The sequence below is a fragment of the Grampus griseus genome (assembly GCF_964374135.1).
Source record: "Grampus griseus genome assembly, chromosome: 5".
In the NCBI taxonomy this organism is placed as follows: domain Eukaryota; kingdom Metazoa; phylum Chordata; class Mammalia; order Artiodactyla; family Delphinidae; genus Grampus; species Grampus griseus.
The window spans coordinates 102,979,077-103,002,264 of NC_138998.1; the positions used below are offsets into that span (position 1 = coordinate 102,979,077).

The 23,188-nt window shown below is 36.6% G+C and overlaps 1 protein-coding gene across 1 annotated transcript in view; it reads right to left on the bottom strand.

Moving 5' to 3' along the window:
* The window catches only part of CSNK2A2IP (casein kinase 2 subunit alpha' interacting protein), a gene marked incomplete at its 5' end in the record, with an annotated part of 66,459 nt that extends 47,373 nt beyond the window's left edge, over nt 1–19,086 (bottom strand). Inside the window, 1 exon segment of the mRNA XM_082655335.1 lies at nt 19,042–19,086. Within this exon segment, the coding sequence (XP_082511461.1) occupies nt 19,042–19,086 (45 nt within the window).
* Between the last annotated feature and the right edge of the window lie 4,102 nt (nt 19,087–23,188).

Below are 23,188 nucleotides of genomic sequence, written 5' to 3' on the forward strand. Positions count from 1 at the left end.
TTAGGTCAAGCGATTTCTTTATAACTACAACTACAAAATCTATTAGTCTCAATTTCTCATATTTCTTTAATATGTAATCACATATTCATTAATTCCCAAATTTTTATGGTGACACAAAGATGCTGTGATTTAATATTATTAATTTGAAAATAGTTTACATGTTTTCTTTTAGGTCTCAAGAAGGGCTAGTCTTTGATCTTTAAGAAATAATTTTACATATTCTAATATAGATGTATAAATACTGATACATAATTATTTCAGGGAAAACACTTCAAAATATTGCATAGTCTAACATGGGCCTCCATGGATCATAGAAAATGTCAAATAGACCAGAGCTATGGCATAGAAAAGAAAAAGCGTTCTTTTATTTTGCTTCAGGAAGAAGAATCAGGACCAATGGGTGGCAGTTACATGGAAGCAAATTTGAGATCAATATAAATAAAATGAACAATCAGATCTGACTTAAAAAGGGGGCCACCTTGTTTAGCATGCCTATTACTTGTAGTTGGTTCTCAGTATGTCCAATTTGGGAATTCACCAACCTGGAAAATATTAGAGCTACAAATAGGCAGTAATATAAAGCTGATACGCTCTCAGCCTACCCCCATCCCATGGAAGGAGTGCCAAACATTCATTCTCAGACACAACCAAGAACCAGCCCAAGCAGAAGCACTCTTGTTTCTCTAAAGGACATTCTCTGCCTTCTTAACCAGGCCAGCAGACATAATTAAATACTTGGGTTTTTAAATGTCTACCCTTCCAGCTCCCAGGCAACATTCTGTTGGGACCAGATAACCAAGAAGAAAGTGCACGCTCAAATCTTTATCTCAGGGCACAGAGGCAGTTAAAACAACAAACGTTAAATACCAACAAATGTGGCTATTTATTGTGTAAATAGACTAAATTGCCTCCCCATTTTTCTGTCATTACAATTTCCCCTGTGTTTCAAACAGTGAAATATATAAATTAAAGGCACGTTTTTTCTTAGTTGGAAAAGAAGAAAAGATACTATATAATCTGTGTCTAGTAATCCTAAGTAATGCCACTTAGTTTTGATCCTTTTTGCAGGAAAAAATATATGTTTGATATAAAGGACATTGAATAATTTATGTAATGTTTAATAATGCAGTAAACTGGGAAGAATTCAGAACAACACTCATGGTGATCTAAGTTATTTTCATGCCGTACTATTGCATATGTGCCCATACACTTAAATCTATTAGCATGGGCAATTAAAAAGGAGAAATACTACAATTTGGAAATTAAGCAAACAAGAAAAGCTGCTTTTATTTTGACTGATAAAATAGCAGCTTTTTAATCACGTAATTTGAATTGCAAGAACTTATCTTGAGAAAAAGTAAATTAATGGATTAGGATTTATAGTTATGCTGTCGTAAACTGAGCACCGTTTTCCCTATGCCCAGAGCTGCTGACAAGGAGTAAATGTATTAAGGGTGACAGATGTCTATGATTCAGTGATACGGTATAGCAAGTGTCTCAGAAGCAAAGACGCTGTAGAAGTATAATAATTTCCACCCAATCTCAAAGCTATAACAATGTATCACTGATCTCTCTGTCTCTTAATTTTAATGCTATCTTGATCTGCTTATCTGAGGTTTGAAAATGCTACTGGGTCTCCTTATCTCCGCTATGTGCTGCACTCAGGCCTGTGCCTCTTTAGGGAGCAATTTGATTCACCAGGAAGATGTGGAAGCTATAAACACAGTGCAAATGCAAATGCCATTTTCTTGAATCCCTCTGACTTCCATTCCTCTGCGGCTGGCTGAAGCCTCTATCACCCTATTTCATCTAAGCCTTCTAGAGGGTGAGGCTAACCTTGGCTTCTGTGTTTCTGAATTCTGGCATAGATTCATGGGAGAACATCTCAATGGAACTTAAAGTCTAATGGGAAAATGTTACATCCTCAGCTTGTCACACCTGCTGAGGCGCTTCACTTCATGCTGTAGGGACAAAGGAAATATACCTCCCGGGTCGGCCTTTAGGACTTGTAAAGCAGGCTCTGGACATTAACGTGGCTCTTGAAGTCAGGTGAACTTTGCAACTCCACTAAGAGGCAGGCGTTTTAAATGTTTTCTATTCTGAATGTGAGGAAACAGAAGCCAGAATCCGTAATACTCTGCCTTTAAAAAAAATCTCCTTTTAAAAAAAACTTCATAAGTACATTTTTGCTGATATTTCTGATTCTCTTAGGATATGTTATGCAATACAAATTTACAAATAGTTTTCTCAAGATATTATACTTTTACCAGCAGTTTGAGAGGATCTTTTTCCTTGGACTGTCATATTGTTTTTAGTTTTAAAATGTTTTATTAAATGAGAGGCAAAGGCTTCCCTGGTGGCGCAGTGGTTGAGAGTCCGCCTACCGATGCAGGGGACACGGGTTCATGCCCCGGTCCGGGAAGATCCCACATGCCGCGGACCGGCTGGGCCCGTGAGCCATGGCCGCTGAGCCTGTCGTCCGGAGCCTGTGCTCCGCAACGGGAGAAGCCACAACAGTGAGAGGCCCGCGTACCACACACACACACACACACACACAAAATGAGAGGCAAATTTTCTACCTTGGTACTTGTGAGATAATAGAAAATACATGTACAGGTCTCTGTCCCTTGTTCCTGACACAGCATTCCTAAAGCCTTTGTAATTGCCTAAATGATGAAAACACTAGGAGCATCTTTTGTTCTTTTTTTTTTTTTAATTTTTCTCAGTCTTTTATCTCCTTGAACATAGTAAGCATGTTTTTTGTTTTTTGGGGTTTTTTTGCGGTACGCGGGCCTCTCACTGTTGTGGCCTCTCCCGTTGCGGAGCACAGGCTCCGGATGCGCAGGCTCAGCGGCCATGGCTTACGGGCCCAGCCGCTCCACGGCATGTGGGATCTTCCCAGACCGGGGAACGAACCCGCGTCTCCTGCATCGGCAGGCAGACTCTCAACCACTGCACCATCAGGGAAGCCCAGCATGGTTATTTTTTAATCTGTGTCTGATGATTCCAATATCTGAATCACTGGGGGTGTTTCTTTTTTCTTTTCTCTCTTTTTTTTATAACCATGCCTGACTGGCTAGTTTTATTGGAGAAGAAGATGTGGAGTTAACAACATGAATACAGTTGGTACTGATCTCGGAGAGACAGCAATGAGCAGCCCTGAACAGAGATCTTAGTTCCCTGCCTAGGAATTGAACCTGGGTAGCCTGGATGAAAACCAGGAATCCTAGCCACTAGCGCACCCGGGGCTAGATCTTTTGTTCTATTGAGGTGACTCTGAGTGGCCTTCTGGATGGCTCCTGGATGGCGGCTGGTCACCAGAAAGACCAAGCCATGATTAAAAGCTTGGAATTTTCACCCCTACCCCTCATCCTTCAGACAGAGAAGAGGGATTGGAAATGGAGTTAATAATTGGTCATGCCTACATGATGAAGCCTCAGTAAAATCCCAAGAGTAGAGGGTTCAGAAAACTTCCAGGTTGGGAACACGTCCATGTGCTGAGAGGATGATGCACCCCAACTCCACAGGGACAGAAGGCTCCTGCAATCAGGATCCTCTCAACTCTCGCACTATGGATCTCTTCATCTGGTTGTTTGTTTGTATCCTTTATCATATCTTTTAATAAACTGGCAAACATTAGTCAGTGTTTCCCTGAGTTCTGTGAGCCACTCTAGCAAATTAGTCGAAAATGAGGAGGGGTTCATGGGAACCTCTGATTTGTAGCCAAATCAGACAGAAGTTGTGGGTAATCTGGGGACCTACTTCCTGCAATTGGCATGTGAAATAAGGTGAGAGCTGTCTTGTGGGAAAAAGCCCTTAGCCTGTGGAATCTGACACTATCTTCACTGTTAGAATTGAGTTCAATTGTAGGACATCCAGATCGTGTCACAGAGAATTGCTTGGTGTGGGAAAGTCTCCAACATTGGGTGACAAAAGTGAACTGCTCTGCGTGAGAATAAGAGAGAAACACAGGTGGAAAACTGAGTTTTTACAACTCAGTATTGTATCTAAGTTCCTGCCTTTGATTATCAATGATAAACATTTTGGTATGTCTATTGGCCATTTGTCTTTATTCCTCTGTTCATAACCTATTCATGTTATTTGACCAATTTTCTTTTTCTTATTGATCTTAAAATTTTCTTCCATACTAGTTTTATTAATCATTCATTATATATGCTCATATATTTCTCACTTCTATGTTGGGGTTATGGAATTATTAATTATTATTTATTAATCACATTTCTTATTCCCTATGCCACATATAAAAAAATGCCTATGTACACATCTTTATTTTGAAAATTGTTAAATCCACTGAAAGTTTGAAAAAGTAGCACAGAGAAACCATCATGATTCATCAACTGTTAACATTCTTCCACACCTGTTATCTATCCATACCTGCTATCTATCCATACACACACACACACACACACACACACACACACACACACACGCCTTTTGTCACACCTTCCAAAGTAGGCTGCAGATATAGCATTTCACCCCTAACTACTTCAGCCTGCATCTCCCAAGAAGTGGAACATTATTTCCTATGAAACCTCAACATCATTACCACACCTAAGAAAATCAACAACAGTATTATCCAATATCCTTACACAAATTTTCTCAATTACCCTCAAAATATCTTTTCAGGATCCATGGTTTATATCATTTGAATATTATATGTCTTTAGTTCTCTCAATCTAGACAAGCTATACCTCCCTTTCTTGGTCATTCATGATACTGACTCCTCAAAGGATCCAGGTCAATCAACCAGTAGACCATCTCACTTTCTAGATGTATCTGACTGTTTTCTCATCATTAGATTTACGTCAAACATAGCTGACAAGAGTCTACATAGAATATTAGACATACTTCCCAATGCCTTACATCATGAGTTAGTGCTCGTTAAATTAAAGTAAATTAGAGTCACACAAGGCAAATTGGAGTTAAAACACTATCAACTTCATTAACCAAAACATTCCCCAGGAATACTAAAGAATATATACTTGAAAGTTGCTAAGAGACTAGATCTTAAATGTTCTCATCACAAAAAAGAACCGATAATTATGTGATGTGATGGAGGTGTTATCTAACAGTATGATTATAATCATACTGCAATATATAAGTACATCAAATCAACATATTGTACACTTTAAACTTATACAATGTTATGTGTTAATTATACCTTAATTAGTTAATTTTTAAAAAAGAATATAACTTGGCCCAAAAGCCAAAACAGGGACACCTACTTCTACCCATTGAAATGTAACAATTTAATCCATCCATCCTGCCATCAGTGGCTGAAAAATTGACAAACCATATACCCCCATACCCACTCGCATCCATATAGATTTACAATAGAAATTTACAATTTCATAAATTTACAGTTGAAAGAGCAGATCTGTGTGCACAAGTTGTTCCAAGCATACTTAAATATTTTCTAAGAACTGAAACTTTTCACAAAACAGAAATGAAGAAAGACAATGTGTTCTTCTGAGGAAAGAAAAAGGCCAATTCATAAGAAGAACAATGATCTTTAAAACAGTTATAAGAATGAGGTGATTCACTCCTTCTCTAGGGGAAGGGTCCAAAAGGATGATCCAGTGCTATCCACTTCTGGGGAATGAGCAGGAGACCTTCCCCCACTGTAGAAGATAGGAAGAACTGCCTCCACAAGATAGTAAACTGTTGCTTTTTAGTTTTCTTCATGATGGATTCTTAAAATACACACACACAGAAACACACAGGTCATTAATTTTATATAGTCAAAGCAATCAATATATTATTTATGATTTCTTCCTTTTTCTTTATTCTGATAAAACCATTACTCAGACAAAAATAAAAGGAATATCATCCAGTTGTTTATGACTTATTTTCACATCACTCTTTAATTCATTTGAAATTTATTTTTATATACAGAGCATTTAATAGTAGCCTTTCTCTTAGGGTATTCTTCTAGCAGTGCTGTCTGATAAAAGTATATGCAAACCAAGTATGTAAGTTCAACTTTTCTAGTCACCACATTAAATAAATTAAAGAAAAACATGTGAAACTGATTTTTTTTTTTTTTTTTTTTTTTTTTTGCGGTACGCGGGCCCCTCACTGTTGTGGCCTCTCCCGTTGTAGAGCACAGGCTCCGGACGCGCAGGCTCAGCGGCCATGGCTCACGGGCCCAGCCGCTCCGTGGCATGTGGGATCTTCCCCGACTGGGGCACGAACCCATGTCCCCTGCATCGGCAGGCAGACTCTCAACCACTGCGCCACCAGGGAAGCCCTGATTTTAATAATATATTTTACTTAATGTAATCTTTCCAAATATTGTCATTCCAACATTTACCCAATATTAGATAAATTATTAATGAAATATTTTCCATTTGTTTTTCATACTGTTAAAGTGTCCAGACTAGGATCAACGTGGAGTCCCTCATGCTTAGCCTCACCTCAGCAAACCAGAACTTAACTGTTTCTATGCTCAGCTCTCCCAGAAAAAGAAGGTCTAGGTCAACCAACCAGCACTTGTCTGCTCAGCACAAGTTACAAGACCAGCTCCAAGTCTTCCTTTCGCTCCATACAAGGAAAGTAACCCTTCTTTAACCAATCAGCAAATTCCTGTAACTTCCTGGTTCCTGCTCACCTTGGTCTATAAAACCCTCTCACTTTGTGCAACGTTTTGAAGCTCCTCTCTGGGATGATTCCCGATTCATAAATTGCTGAATAAAAGCCAACTAGATCTGAAATTTTCTTTTAACAGCTCTAAGCCTTTGAAATCTGGAGTGTATGTTACATTTACAAAACATCTCATTTCAGACACTAAATACTCATCAGCAATACTTAGTATGTATTGAGATTTATTAAGTCTATAATTGGAAAAATACATTCACATACCCAAGTTTTCCAAACTTAAAAACTTTCCAATGAAGTATCAGTTTTAAAATTAAGTTAATTAAAATTAAATAAAATTTAAAATTCAGTTTTTCAGTCACACAAGCCACATTTCAAGTTCTCAATCGTTACATAGGATTAGTTGCTACAATATCAGACAGGGCAGTCTAGAGAATCCGTATCTGCGTAACGGCTAATCAGAGATTCAATTTAGGGAATCTCATTATATAGTACTTTAGTATATACTTAATGAAACTTGTAGTCCAGTCTTTTTAAGAACCTAATCATTTACAGAAGACAAGGCAGAAATGATGATGATAGATGATAGGTAGATAGATAGATAGATAGATAGATAGAGACTAAAATGTGTGGTAAATTTCATGTCACTTGTAGACCTTATAGAATATCTGAAATTTAAAAACAAGCAACATGGCTTAAGTTTGCTTCCAAACTAGGAGAAAATTGAGATTTGTCTGAGCCCCACAAAAATCTATACCTTTAAAACGCATTTTTAAATTTTATTTATTTGGCCGTGCCGGGTCTCAGTTGCGGCACGTGGTATCTTTAATTGCAGCACGCGAATTCTTAGCTGCAGGATGTGGGATCTAGTTCCCTGACCAGGGATCAAACCCAGGCCCTCTGCATTGGGAGCACAGAATTTTAGCCACTGGACCACCAGGGAAGCCCCTAAAACACATTTTTAATCGTACCTCATCCTTTGATGTTTTCCTCATTAGTGTTTGTAAAGAGAAAACTTTCATCTTAATTATAATAAAAAGTTATCTTTCTCATTTATTTAAAAATGAGTAATAAATATAAGATTAAATTGTCTGTGTAAGGAAATTTACAGTAAATAATTTAAGGTAATAAAAACTTATTTTCCAATACTATACCACAAACATTTGCAATTTTAAACATTAAATATATCTTGCCCAATCACCAGTTAAAATGGGAAATAGATTTATTTTTGAAGACAACATGAGCATTTTATTCTCTTGCTATTTGTTTTGCTCCATCTCTGTGAGCATAACAAAAGTATTTTATAGATGAGTAATTGTGGGCACTGAAGTCAAGTATTTATCACCAAAATTCATACAATAAGTCATCACTATGTTAAGAACTCATTGTGAAGTTGACTTCTTGTCCTTAGAGCCAGGAAGTGATCAAATGGCAGCATTTTACAATAATTAAATTCATATTTAGATTTAACATCTGACAATAATGGGTATGGGGAACTAGAAATAAGAATATAATGACTAAACTTGGAAATAATTTATATTTGACTTGAAAATTAAGTTTTAGAGGTAATAACCAATGTCTGTAATCCCATGAACAACTCATTTTGAAAATTTATTGAACAGTTGTCAATCAGATAGTCACAAAAGAGAAGTCCCTGTAAAGGACTTTAGTGGCAAGAGAGCTTCCAGAATGGACCAGTGGTTCACACTGCAACAAATCAAGGAAAGCATGAGCTTCTGTAACTAGAGATCTTTGTAAATGTCGGACTCCAAATGATCTCAAGTATGGGTCTGATTTTCACCTGCCTCCATTGATTTCTGCATGTGCTACAAAGGAACAGATCCTTTCCATTTATAGTTATACGAATAAATCTCTATTTAAAAGAAAACCCTCTCAATTTTGGAAATACGTAGGGGTGGGTCATCTTCAGGATATTCTAAACTTTGGAATTTGATTAAAGTTACTGCCCCAGTGCAGTTTTCATGATTTTATTTATATCAGGGAACCACATTGCCTGCAAAATAAAATGAATGCCCAAATGTTTTTAGTCATTTTGTGACAAAATTTGGAGTCTTTCTATTGAAGACTTTGGAGTTTGATTTATTGACTTAGCCCAGATAGTATTTCTCAATTACTGTTGGATAAAAGGCCTCTTGTGACACACAAGTGTCCTAATTCAGGTTCAGACAATGGCCCTAGGGCAGCTAAAAATACTTTGCCCTGATGTATTTGTTACGGAAGTTGGATATTATCATTGCTTTTATAACTGCTCCTGTAGTAAAGGATGATTTGAGTTTTTATTGTTTCATCTTATAAGTGACCAATAAAATGAATAATATACTTCCTCATATACAGTTAAAGACACGATTGCCAACTTTACTAGGAAATGAAACAAAAATAGAAATATGATAAAAGAATCTGAAGAAAAAAAACCAAATTGATCTTGTCATTAACTAACTTGCTCCCTAATTACTTACATTCAACTTGTTTATAATATTATTCATGCGTGCTACAATTTGTTTTAAAATAATTTTTGTCACTTCACAGTCTGCTAAATAAGCTAATTTTTTTTTCTCTTTGCCTCACTGTAGTGTAAGTGCCTGGCAATTAGCCTTTTTGATTGTAATGTAAGTGCCTGACATTAAGCTTTTGATTGTCAATGCATCTACCTCAAAGAACTCCACCTCAGACATATTCCCAGCTACACAAGGAGATAAAGGGCCAGGCGGCCCCACCCATGAAGTTCCCCTTTTACAAAACCTCAGGTGACCCAGATAACTGACCACTTGAGGACCTTGCTTTTCTCTTCCAGCACTTTAATTCCTTCTGTTTTAAATTCATCAAAGAAGAGTGAACCGAAGAAATCTCAGGAACCCTACCCTTGGCTCCAATAAAGGCAGAGCCCCAGATCTGCAAGCTCTGTCTCTGGGTGGCCATGTACCCACCAGGACACGTGTGTGAATTAATAAGCTTGTTTTTTCAAAGTTCCTCGATGGTTGTTGCTGAGGCATGTCTGACAATCATAATAAGAATTACAAGGTCCAGTCCAGCCACAGCACTGGCTTTGGACAGAGAACTGTCTATGGGGGAACTCACCACAAAGAGTGCAAGCCCTGGTGAGCGCCCCAGGCATTCCTAGGCGATAGCAGCACCATCGATAGGCTAGATGAACATAAAACACTCGCTTTCCATAATTTGGTACTGAGAGAATTTTAAAATACATTCCAATGATTAGAGCAAAATTTTCATTTGGACCTGGCCACTGAGGCATTTCTCCCCCAGCCCCACTTGTTCAGTCTCAGAAGTGATAAAAAGAAATCATTTTCATGTGTATCAGAGGCAGCTCTTTACCAGGGAACATCATCTTGCCTTAGCCAATCTTGATTCTGGACAGCTAATTGGAATAGCTAGTTAATTGCTGCAAGCAGCCTCTTCCATTTTCTCAGAAAATGAAGGGAAGCCTAGACTGGAAGCAAAGGAGGAACAGAGGAGGGAAAGACAGGCAAATATGGAAATAGAGTGGATGACTGCTGAGGCATGGCTAATCAGAAAGGACACTCCATGCATATTATGGACCCATTGTGATAATAAAACTGGAATAAAATTGCCTACCCAAACCACTTGAGACACTCTGCATCTTTAATTTTTAAAGTTATGAAGACACTTGACACAGAAGGGGATCGATTATCATGAGTTTGAGTGCAAATACTTACTTAAGCAAGGCAGTGGGTCAGAGTCAGTAGGAAAATTGCAGGCTTGCAGCCACGTAATGGCAACTAATTACACTATTCCAGGGCCCCCTTCCAATGGTCTCAGTTGGCAGTAATGGTCATGGCTGATTGATTTTGCATCACTTTCAGGGGTCTGAAGTTATGATAAATTTATATGTTTGCTAAAGAAAACTGGTTCTGATAATGAATCCACCAAAACATTAAAACAAAAGGGAGTCCCTCCAGTTAACTTGTTAGGTGCTCTGATCTTTGAGATAAATAGTTTGGCACAGTTTCAAAATGGAATACAGATATCTGGTGTAGGAGAGAAGCAGCTCTCAGATCACAGTAACCCCTCTTACAATGGCCAGCCTTGAACATATACATTTTGGAAGATGAGAATTTTAATGGTCTCCCCTGTGAATGCTTTATTCCATGTAAAATAAAGTAACAGGGTGTTTTTCTCTATGTTAATAACACTTTTGAGGGCTTGGTTCTAAATTATCAGGATAAATTTAAATTTTATTTGCTATACTATTCCCCTAAGATTATTCAGCTGATTTAGTGAGAAAGTGTTTACTCTTCTTTTTTGTTCCATCCTCACAAAGTCATGAGGGATTTGTATTTCCATAAGGTCAAGTCTGATCTGACAGACAAGAAAACTGAACTTCATTATTGAGTTCAAGAAAACAAACCATTAGAAGCTAAATGAACGTTGTCAGACTTGTGGTGAACAATAGAAATAAGCAAACCTCCACTTATTGTCTACATTTCCTTAAGGAAAAACTCATACCTCTCTCATACTATTGCCCATGTGAAAACTATAAAAGAAGGCATGACGTCTGAAGACTGAGTGTTCCCTTTCTTTTTTCTATTTATCTGTTAGCGATTTGCCCATTGAGGAGTGAATTTAGTACTGGGAATGACGTGCTTTCTCTTTCTGCTCTACTGAATGTACTGCTTTAATGTATATGTGAAAGTTAATCCATTACATATAAAAATAAATCCATTCCATGGTATTTCCCTGAATCTCTCCCAAAGGATATCACCTTTACAGTAAATAAAGCTTTGCTTATGAAAGTAGCCCTAAGCCTAAAGTGTAAGTTCTCAGCCTGCATGGCCACCTGTGTCACCACCTGCACTATGGGTGGACGTGACACACTGACCTCTATCAGATGCAGTGACTAGGATAACAAAAATAGAAAGAGATTATTGTCAACACTATATATGCTACCAAGCAGCTGATCAGATTTCAACATCAGCTCCTTGTATTGCTGGCTTGAATCTAGAAGCAAAATCTTGTTTGGTATCAATCCTTAAAAATGTAAAATGTGTGTATTCACACATTTAGCATAATAAACGTTACAAGAAATGTGTAAATATGCATTCAGAATCTCCCCTTCTTTTTCTACCTTTTCTGACGTTTTCACTTTCTTTCTGAAACTTATATAATCTATTTGAATTAGAAAAAGAATGTTGGCACAGTGCTGGGTAATACCTGGCTCAACATTGAGTAAATGATTCCATGCTGGCGTCCTCAAGCCCATACAGAGTCTGAGGCGGTAGGATTGGAAAGCTACTGCTCTCTATTTATACATGGCCCAATAGGGTTAGTAGAAGTGGTAGTTTTTCTTCCTTCCATCAGCTCTGTGGTCTATTTGGAGGTAGAAGGCTGTTAGCAGTGGGATAGGAGCTAACAGCATTACATGCTACAAAGAGCAATTGCTTGAGCAATTTTCCTAAGTCAGAGCCAAAGCAAAGCAAATGCAATACTCTCCCTCGCCTCTCTGTCAGCCACTTGAGAGTGGAGCTGCTTGGTGATCTCCACGGGGAGAATTCCGTGACAGAACTGAATTCTGTGGCCAGTTGCCTGGCAGCATGGGTCTGCCTCAAGTACAGAATTTAAATATTAAATGCTACGTATATTTTTTTCTTTTCAGGGGCTCTCAAAAATAAAGAATTTTAATAGCACAGGTGTATCTGCTTGACTTCTTTGAAAGAAAACAACTTCCAGCTAAAGAAAAATGCACAATGTTATTTGGAATATTAGTATCACATTATGGTTTGGTATTTTAATATCAAGTCCAATGAAACAATGGCCAAAAAAGCCCATCTTAAAATTATTCAATCTTATATCCTTCAGCTAAAATAGAGACAGAATATTCCCTGAGATTTGACCATTCAATGTAGAGTGTCTCTTTCCCCCCATTTAGAACATTATATATTTCAAAAAATTACCTCCTCACTTCTAAAGTGATAAGAGGAAAATGAAATGGAAAAGTTCAACTGACAGCTAAACCTTTTATAGATAACATTTAAAGCAACTGCTCTTTCCATATCCCATGACTAAAAATATAAATAAATTGTATTCATTGAATCTAAATGTTCAAAGTACATACAAGCAATGTGCATTAAATAACTACATGCACTTAACTTTCTTCTTCTGCTTCTAGTTTTGAATAGAATTTTACTGTTTAGTTTTCAAATTCAAAGCTACTTAATCATGATAGCCATTTATTTTGTGTTTTCATATGTATATTAGCATTTTTGTATCTTAAACTCATTCAGGTTTATTTTCTTATATTTAAAATTTTTACATATAAAAGGTACTGATTTTTTCATAAAGAAATAGTCCTCATACAAAGTCAGAATAAAGCAGAGACTAATTCTGAGCAATCACTGAGATTAAAATACTATATACTTTATAAATATTATATATTGCTTATTTCATGAAATTGCAGAATCTTGAAGCCAGAAGATAATCTTAGAAATCATCTAATATAACCCTCCTCATTTTCTAGATGAAAAAGAAAAACTGAGGTTCAGAGGAAATAAATGATCTGCTTATGATCACATGAAATATAGATTAAAACAGGGTTAATAAATACAAGATAGATAAAGGAGTGCCTAGGATCAACTAAATCAGGATAGTGTAAAATAAAGAAAAATCCCAACAAGGAACAGATGACACACTCAAATTCAGATGATTGGAAGAGGGTCTAATTAATGAATCGTTTACCAAGGTGTGGGCAGAGAATAAAGAAATCACAGGAGATATCACCAGAGTCCAAGGCTAGAAAAAGCTTGAGCTATTAATATTCCTAAGGCTAACCTGAGAAAGAGTATGTGGCTCCTGGAAGAAAAGAGAGGATCCTGGAAGAAGAGCTACTTCGACAGGAGCTCTAAACTGTGGTCAAGAGGCAGAGCCAACAGGAGGTGATCGCTAGAGGGAAAGGGGACCTCTTGATATATTGTCCACATAGGTCAGTCTCACAAGACAGGGAGCAGAGCGGGAAGGGCAAAGTGCAGATGGAAAAGAGTAGATGAAAGCATGCAGGTGAAGTGTGAACAAAGGAAAAACAGGGAAAGAGCTAAACGAGGAAAAGACATCAATTTTAAAATTAGGAGCATAAAAGTACTAACTCAGTACAAGGGGCAGACCAGGTAGAATGAGGAATTTGTGTTGGATTATAGATTGCAAAGTCAAATTTCTGGAAAGAGAGAAAAAGAAGAAGAAATGGAAAGGAGGGAAAGTTGTGACAAAGAAAGAGAAAGTTGAGAGTGCAATGGGTATAAACAGATCAAAGTTTACAGGAAAAAAAATCCCTTTTTCATGTAAACCTGTTCCAACTGAGCCTGTGTAGAGATAAAATTCTACTGGGCCACACTGCTCTAATACTTCTGCAACATTAAACGATGAATATTGTTTAAGTCAATTACCTAACTTTCCTAGGATTCCGCTGTACGCCTGTGCTGCTTACATCTACTACCAACCCCACCTGCTTCCTGAACAGCCATCTAAGTGCATCTTCCTCAAGACTACCCCTTACGGAGGTCATTCACTTCCTAAACCTCTCCCTGGTTCACCATTTGCCTTCTGTTATTGCTCGGTCTTGCTTCTGGTTATTTAGAATTTGGTTTCTTCCACAGGAACCCTCAAGCTACATAGAAAACAAAGAAGAGAAATAAATCATATCTGTGGGGCTTCTCTCCCAATATTATCAGGAAAGAAATAGCACCTGCTTCTTTTTGCTGGAAGTCTCCATGTGTTTCTCTGCCTCTCCCACATATCCTTTTTCTGCTACCAGCAAAGCATTTCCAACTTCTTTCCAGATTTTTTTTTTTGGCCGATCAAAATATAGACTTCCTTTGCTAAGACATTTACCAAACTCAGAATGAAATATTTTTGTTTACAATTTAATTTAGGACTGTGCTGTCATTTGCCTAGAGTTTTTGTTTTCTTTGAGATTTCATTGGCCCCTCTAAGCCTCAGTTCCTGCAACTATAAAAGGTAAATAATAATAGCTTCTTCCTCACAGGTTGTTAAAATGATGTGAGATAATCCATGTAAAGTGCTGATCACAGCACTGCAAATAATAAAAGCTTTTTAAATGTTAACTACTATTATTATTGCTCTCTAAATGGCTGTCCAGGATGGGCTGATGATTTACTGCGAAAGACGGTAACGAAGCAACTAAGGGTCAAGGCTGTTCTCCAAAGGATGAAGATGAAAGAACAATGACACCTCCATTATTATCCCTTGGTATCAATGAGCAAGATATTGCTAATGACAAGCTAGTCTTTTTCTCAGAAATAACACATATTTATCTCCATCAATCAGATTAGCCAGTGCAGAGTAAAGTTACCTTTTTTAATGGTGACCTTATTTTTCCAGAGGTTGTGCTTAATAAAACATATTTGGGGCATTCAACTGAATCTTAAAAAAAAAAAAAAAAAAAAACCTAATAGAAATATTGCAGAGTACAGCTCCATAGATATTCTGAATATCTTCAAGAAATAACTTTGCAAATGGATCATCAAATAACTTTGCAAATGGATCATCAAATGCATGATAGTATTGGAAGAAACCTCTGTGCTATAAACACACAATCTAGGGAGGAATATAGGCCAGCTAACTGAAGTGAAAACTATGGTCTGAGGCTGCAACAGGATTAACAGAACCACACAAAACAACCCAAATTAAAACCATACCAGATTATGTATGAGATAATTAGTACATATGATAAAATAATTAAATGTGGTCTTTTTTTAATTGGGTTATATTTGAAAATACAGAAAAGTACAAAACAGTAATCTAGCAAACACATGGTACCCACCTCTCAGACTTAATAAAACATATTATCACATTTTCTTTGGATACTTGTGAAAAGACATAAAATAGTAAAATTTTGATCAAAGTCCTTTTTGTGCAGCCTAATTTATTCTCTTCCATGCCATCCATCCCCCTTGCATCCTGGAAATAATCACCATTCTGAAATTGAAATGTATCCTTTCCATCCATGTTTTCATATTTTTACATACAAATATATAATATATACGTGTATGTCTACATATAACATATATTATTTTTAAGTTTCAAATTTTTAAATAACACATATAATGTTGTAGGAATTCTTAAGTGTTTGCTGCTTTTTTTTTGCGGTACGTGGGCCTCTCACTGCTGTGGCCTCTCCCATTGCGGAGCACAGGCTCCGGACGCGCAGGCTCAGTGGCCATGGCTCACGGGCCTAGCCGCTCCGCAGCATGTGGGATCTTCCCGGACTGGGGCACAAACCCGTGTCCCCTGCATCGGCAGGCGGACTCTCAACCACTGCGCCACCAGGGAAGCCCAAGAGTTTGCTTTTTCTTTCAACATTTTTCTATTATTTTTATTATTCATTGTGCGTGCTGTATATAATTTTATTCCCTTATAATAATGGATATTTAGGTTGTTTTTAGTGTTTATTTTCTATAAACAGCAATGTCACATTGAATACCCTTGTGCATATTTTCTTGTGCACATATGCAAGAGTTTTTCTGAAGTAAATACAGCACTTAGGAGTGGAATGTTGGATCCTGATCAACCTAACGATATTGCCAAATTGTTCTCAAAACTTGCTGCATCAATTTATGCAACCACTACCAACATATAAGAGTTCCCTTTATTCCATATCCTAACCTGCACATGATAGTATCAGAATACTTTTAATGTTTATTTTTCTGGTGAATATGAGATTGAATAACATTGTTAGATTTTTTTTAAGTGAAATTAAAACAAATTTTCAAATGCATGTCTTTTAAGCAGTAAATTACTGGATTTGGACTTGAAGCAGTTTACTAAATTTCCATTTAACCCATTTTGTACCAATTTGTAATGTTACTCTGTGTGATATTACAGTGAGTTGCCCAAAGAATGATGAGTGAAACATAGCAGATTCCCTTTCTTTCCAAAACAGAGGCAGACAGCTGCTCTCAACCATTTTTCTCAAGCCCAAAATTAGCTCGATCCTTAGCAAGAGATCACTTACCTATGAATCAGAACTTTTTTAGCTAATTTATACTTTTGTAAATATTAGCATCCTTAGAAACCCTCTGTTTTCTTCCCATTCCTCTCTTCCCTGTCCCCCAGTGCCTCCTTTTCCTTTTCCCCCCTTTGACTTATTTTTTTTTCATAATAAAACCCATTTAAATATACTACTCAGTTGTGAAGTTGGACTGGTTAGCCCCTTCTTGAAAGTGACAGAGACTACAACTTTCCACAGAGACTTTGCATTTGAGTCTTTTCACTAATACAGCAGCAGGATTTAAGCATTTCATTAACTCTTCATTTAGAGTTTGACAATCCTAAGAAACCCATCTTTCTCCTAAAAGGCTGACTTTATCCAGTCATTTGTATTTCCATTATAGCAATGTCAAAACCTGTTCTGAATAAAATGTTCTGCAAAAAGTATCGTTGTTTCTCAAGTTAGTCCCTAAAAGATATTTTTTTAAATTAAATGAAAACATCTATAAGTTGCCATACTTATAAACTAAGTCCTATAAACTAAGGACTATTAACTAATGGGTTTCTGTTTCATTGTATTGTTGAAATTCAAGGTATCATGTAGGTTATGTATGCATACAGTCATATTTATTTAAATAACTAGAACTGGCGGGCTTCCCTGGTGGCACAGTGGTTGAGAGTCTGCCTGCTGATGCAGGGGACACGGGTTCGTGCCCCGGTCCGGGAAGATCCCACGTGCCGCGGACCGGCTGGACCCATGAGCCATGGCCGCTGAGCCTGCGCGTCGGAGCCTGTGCTCCGCAACAGGAGAGGCCACAGCAGTGAGAGGCCTGCGTACCGCAAAAAAAATAAAAAATAAAAAAATAATGACAGTTTGCTAGTGTCAATCATATTTTAAAAACTATAAAGAGGATTTAAGCTCTTGTGAAACAATCAGAATATAGTTCTTTAAATATGCATACTATATTACTAGTTTTATGACTTTATATTTGACTTTTATGATTTATGTTTTATTGATTTCTTGAAAAGCAAAGAGCAATAGTATTAACTACTTTGGCTTTCTTCTCCTGAATCAACTCATATACTGCTCAACAACTTTTGATAACATTATTTTTCATCATACAAAAAATAATAAAATAAGTAAAACTTTTTTGCCTAAATTTCAAGGCCCTCAGTAACCTAAACCGAGCCATGTGTACTGAGTCATCTATTATGTCTCTACACGTACTCTACACTTCAGCCAAATTTCTTACCAATTTCTTACCTCTGTTCATTAACAACACTTCATATTTTTCTCCGTCTGCAACACGGACCTACTGTAACCTTTACATGAACACTTTTACATTAGTTTCCTATTTCTGATACAACAAATTATCACAAATGTAGTGGCTTAGAAAACACAAATCTCTCAGCTTACAGTTCTGTAGTCTCACTGGGCTAAAATCAAGGTGTCATCAGGGCTGCGTTCCTCTTGCCGCTTCTACAGGTCCCCATATTCCTTGGTTTGTGGCCTTCTACCATCTCCAAAGCCAACCATGTTGCAATTTTCTAATTATTCTTCTATAGTCATATCTCCCTCTCTCTTACAACATTAAGGTAGCTTCTTCTATTTTAAGGACCGTGTAATCAGATTGCGTTCACTTGAATAATCCAGCTCATCTCCTCATGACAAGGTCCTTAACTTAAACACATCTGCAAAATCCATTTTGCCACATATGATAATATATTCTCAGGTTCCAGAGATTAGCACGTGGACCTCTTGGGGGACACATTATTCTGCCCACCACAGCTTTCTTCTATTCCTGCCACCTAACAAAGTTTACCTCTTTACTCATAGAATTGGAGCATGTAGTGAGTGGTTCAGATGCACAAATGTCATTCAATTCAACCTCCCATCTACAAGTGAGTCCAAGAGTCTCATTGCTGCCAGATAGTAGACTTTTAGTAAATATTTGTTAAATCCTGAATGAAATAACTTGTTTTTCTAGGCCCAGCTCAGATGATAACATTTCCTTGAGCCCTCAATTATTCTAGTTTAAGTAGATTTCTCACCCAAAATTTCTCTAACGTTTATCATCTGACCACTAAATTATAATCTATCACTTATTTTATATGAGGACAAATATTACTTTTCTACTCTCAGATATTATATTTATTATATGTTTCATTTTATGATGTGTCTAGTGCATAATAGTTTATACTTTTCCCTTTATTTCACTTTTCAATCATTCATTTCATTGTACATTCTCCATATTTTATGTGCTATACTACAGCGGTCCCCAACTTTTTGGCACCAGGGACCAGTTTCATGGAAGACAGTTTTTCCACGGACAGGTGGTTGGTGGGGGGGGATGTTTCAGGAGGTAATGCAAGCAATGGGGAGAGAAGGGGAGTGGCAGATGAAGCTTCACTCGCTCACCTGCCACTCACCTCCTGCTGTGCGGCCAGCTTCCTAACAGGCCGGTAGCGGTCCATGGCCCGGGAGAAGGGGACCCCTGTTATATTTTATTAGTCTGGGTTGGTTCTAAGCCTAAAGGCAAGACCTGCTCTCCAGTTCATTTTTCTTTCTGAGCTCACCTTTGTAAATTCCCCTCACCAAAAAGCACATTGGAGCAGGAGACCTTGCACAGAGCAGATTTTTCCATTCTGTCTTCTTTTCCAGCATTTCTGACTGCAGTTAGGGTGGCAACGCAGGTTGAATCAGTACCCTGGGCCCAGCTGTCTTTAAGTTAGGAAGTAGAAAGTCCCACTTCAGTCTCAGGCCTATGCTCCTGTCATATTATTCTCTCTACCAGGAAGAATCAGTTTTTTTTAATCACAGCCAAGCTCAATGTTCAGTGCATTGCCTGCACATAGTAGGCACTTTAAATAAACATTTGTCAAATGAATGAATGAAAGGATAAATGAAATATTGACATAAAAATTAGACTCCTATTGGTCCATGTTAGTGTGTCCAAGCTTTGGATGCAGGAGCAGAGTGGGTAGGTCTACTTTACTTTTCTCAACCCACCCTGGATACTCATTCCTGAAAGTCCCTTGCATTCGTGATAATATATTTTTTTGGATGTAAATGTGATTGTTTTCAAGTGTTGAAAGTCAATAAATTGTCTTCTAAAAACATTAATGAAAAAGCCCAAGACAGCTATTTTGACCCAAGAGTGAAGCAAAATCTTCTGTAACAGAATTCATAGTAACAAAATTATTCTAAAAGTATTTCAAAATATTTTCAGTCTTACACTATTTTTGGATCCCTCTTATGCAGCACCCTAAAATGACTTTATTCAAAAATACTACATATGTCAACATTAATGTCCTATCAAGTTAGTATTTTATTATACTTTTTTGTACATCCTTCTTTGACAGATCTTAAACTCCTTGGTGTGTATTTGTATCCTTAGAACCTAGGACAGTTTCTATTTCTTTTTAAAAATATTAATTAAATGAGTAAGTGCATATCTCACTTGGTATCATGCCTTCCTCAGATATTTATTGAGCATTAACATGTACAAGGGACTGTGAGAGCCGCACACATAACCTGCCATCATGGAATAAGAATGAAAAACTATTCCAAATAAAGAAATTTTCTGTCTCCATATACAAGGCTCCCAGTTATAGATAAATCAAGATGTCCTCTCTAGTATCTCAAGACTTCATGGCCAGATTAGCTTTCAACTTGTAATCATTAAATAAAGGTTCCTGGTGTCTGGATCTGATGTCTATGATTTCTCTTCACATTCAAAATGCTGTTCTCCTCTAAAAGACAACCTGGGTGGAAAATGTTGCATTGGGAAAGATGGAACATATATTTTGGTATATATATAGCATTTTAAAATATTTAAGTCCTATATACTCCTAATTTATTTTAGGATTAAGTTATCTAAGTGGTGCTTGGATTTAAATAATTTTTAAGTAATGAAGTTTTTGCATTTATATTAGTAGGATACTCTAGCATTATACATTTTACAACTTTAAGAGTTCAAGGACAGAGAAAGTATATTTTTCTTCCTAGTTCACTGATGATGAAATAGGAGCATAAAATTTTTAAGTATCTTATTCTAAGTCATATAATGAGTCCTGATTAAAATCACTGTTGGAAATCAAAGCTTTTTGTTCAATGGCTTCAACAATGGGCTATTCATCTTCCTTGGACACTTTGCATAAGTAATAGCTGCTCACATCTAAGAACAATTCCAGTGGCTATAATATCTATATTCATTTTGCATTAGAGGATTTATTTTTCTGTTTATGAATTCTGTATATTTCTCTGAACTGGATGTAGTTCGGTGTTTTATTATAGGAAATCATATTTTTTTCTATAGGTTATCAGGAAACAGTTACCCAATTTTACTAAATTATAACAATGGTTCTTATCCAAAAGCTGTTATAAGTCATGAAAATGAAATCAATTTACTGGCTCAGTTCCCAGATTAAGAATTGCTTTATGAATAAGTAAAATAATAGATGGTATCTAAAAGGGGAATGGACAATTTATATATTTTCAGTCTACTTCTTACATTTCACATTTAGTAGTAAAATAGTTACTATTTGGAATTGAGATGCCTCATATTATGCTGGCATTTTGCAAGAAAGAAATAGGCAAAAAAATAACTAGATATTCCAATAATAATAATAATAATAAAGCAGATTTTCCACAATACTCATATTCACTGATAATTTTAATATTTTATGAATATAGATACTATAACACATCTCTTCTACTTCATTCTCAATTTTTCTTCCTCAGCCTATTCACATTTTATCTTTCTAGTGATCACCTACAAAGTAAATATGCCCACCCAAAGGTTTGCTCAGCAAACCCTCATTATTTGTCAGTTTTGTAGTGTCACAGGAGGAATTTATGTTTTGACAAGTTATCCTTTGTCATTTGTCTTATTATTCTATAGAATTTGATAAAACTAACAAAAGATTAATAACAGTACAAGTGTAACATCATAAGTAAACCATCACAAATATAAGACAAAAGATAAGAAATCAAAGGAGAAAAACTGACAACTTGGAAATTTCAAGGGAAAAAAGAACAAGATAATAGGATAATCTTGACACACATAGCTAAAATGTATTTGAATTAGAGAGAGGGAGAACAGAAATTGAATGTGGACCTCTTCTCTTTTCATTCTATAATCCTTACCTAGGTAAATTTATCTTCACCTAAGACTTCAATTGACAGCTATAATCCTTTGGGCAATAAATCTCTATTACTCCCTAGACATCTTTTCTGAGCTCTGAATACACTTATCAGCCTCATCTCCTCTAGTTTGTCTTAAATATGTTACTGCCATATATCTGGTACATTGATACCACCCTTGACCCTCCCCTCTTCCTTACCTGCCATATTCAATACAATACACCATTAACTCATATTGGTTGTTTTCTCTGAATTATCTCCTGAACGTATTTACTTCTCTCCATTTCCAATTCACCACCCTATTCCAAGTTACCATCTTGGACTATTGTAATATCCACCTAACTATTCTAATTCTACTATTGCTTTCCTCCGAACCATCACCCACATGGCTGTAACACTGACCTTTTTAAAATGTAACCACAATAATGTTATACTCCTGCCTACAACCTTTCAGGATAAAGACAACCGTGGCTTCGAGAACATGATCTGGTCACTTAAGACATCTCTCGAGCCAAATCTAACTTCTCCTTGCCCTCTCCTAACTACCATGATCATCTCTCAGTGCCACCTCCTCACTGTGCTTCATCCCACCCCAGGGTCTTTGTTCATGTTCTTTCTTTCAAGTAAACAGTTCTCCTCTCCCTCCTTTGCCTAGTCAATTCTTATTCATCCTTTAGACTTCAACTCCCTAGTGCTTTCACAGGAAAGACCCTCTTGGCAAAGTCAAATTGCCTGATTCTATACTACAGAACAAGGTCCTCCTCTTTTATTGCACTTATTGTGTGACCTGTTTATCAATGTCTGTCTCCTCCAATAGACTATAAACTCTAAAAAAGCAGAGAGGGCTTATGACTTTACTCATCATGTAACTCCATGATAGAGCAAGTGAGTACATATGGTAGACGCTCAAAAATTTTAGTTTAATATGAACACCAGTTAAAAGTAATTAACTGCAATAAACAATTATGAAATAAATATTTTAAATAATGCAATTTAAATTACATAAGAATATGAAACACTTAAAGCAAAATCAGTAAAAGACTTCTACACTTAAAACTAGAAAAAAATTTCTGAGACAGAGTAGAAAAGAAACCAAAAGGATAAACCATAAATAATTGATAAAGTGGAATTCACAAAATGTAAAATTTCTATTCTTCAGAAGACACGATTAAGAAAATGAAAAGACAACTTGAAGATTTTATGTGTGTGTGTATGTGTATGTATGTGTGTGAATATATGTGTGTATATAACAAAGGACTTGTATCTAGAATATATGAAGGACAATTACAACTCAATAAGAAAACACCTTTATTCATAATAGTTTCAAACCAAACACCACCAAAATTTGCATCAATGGGTGAATAGGTAAACAAATTTTGGTATATCCATACTACTCATCCATAAAAAGGAATGAGCTAAGACATGAAAACA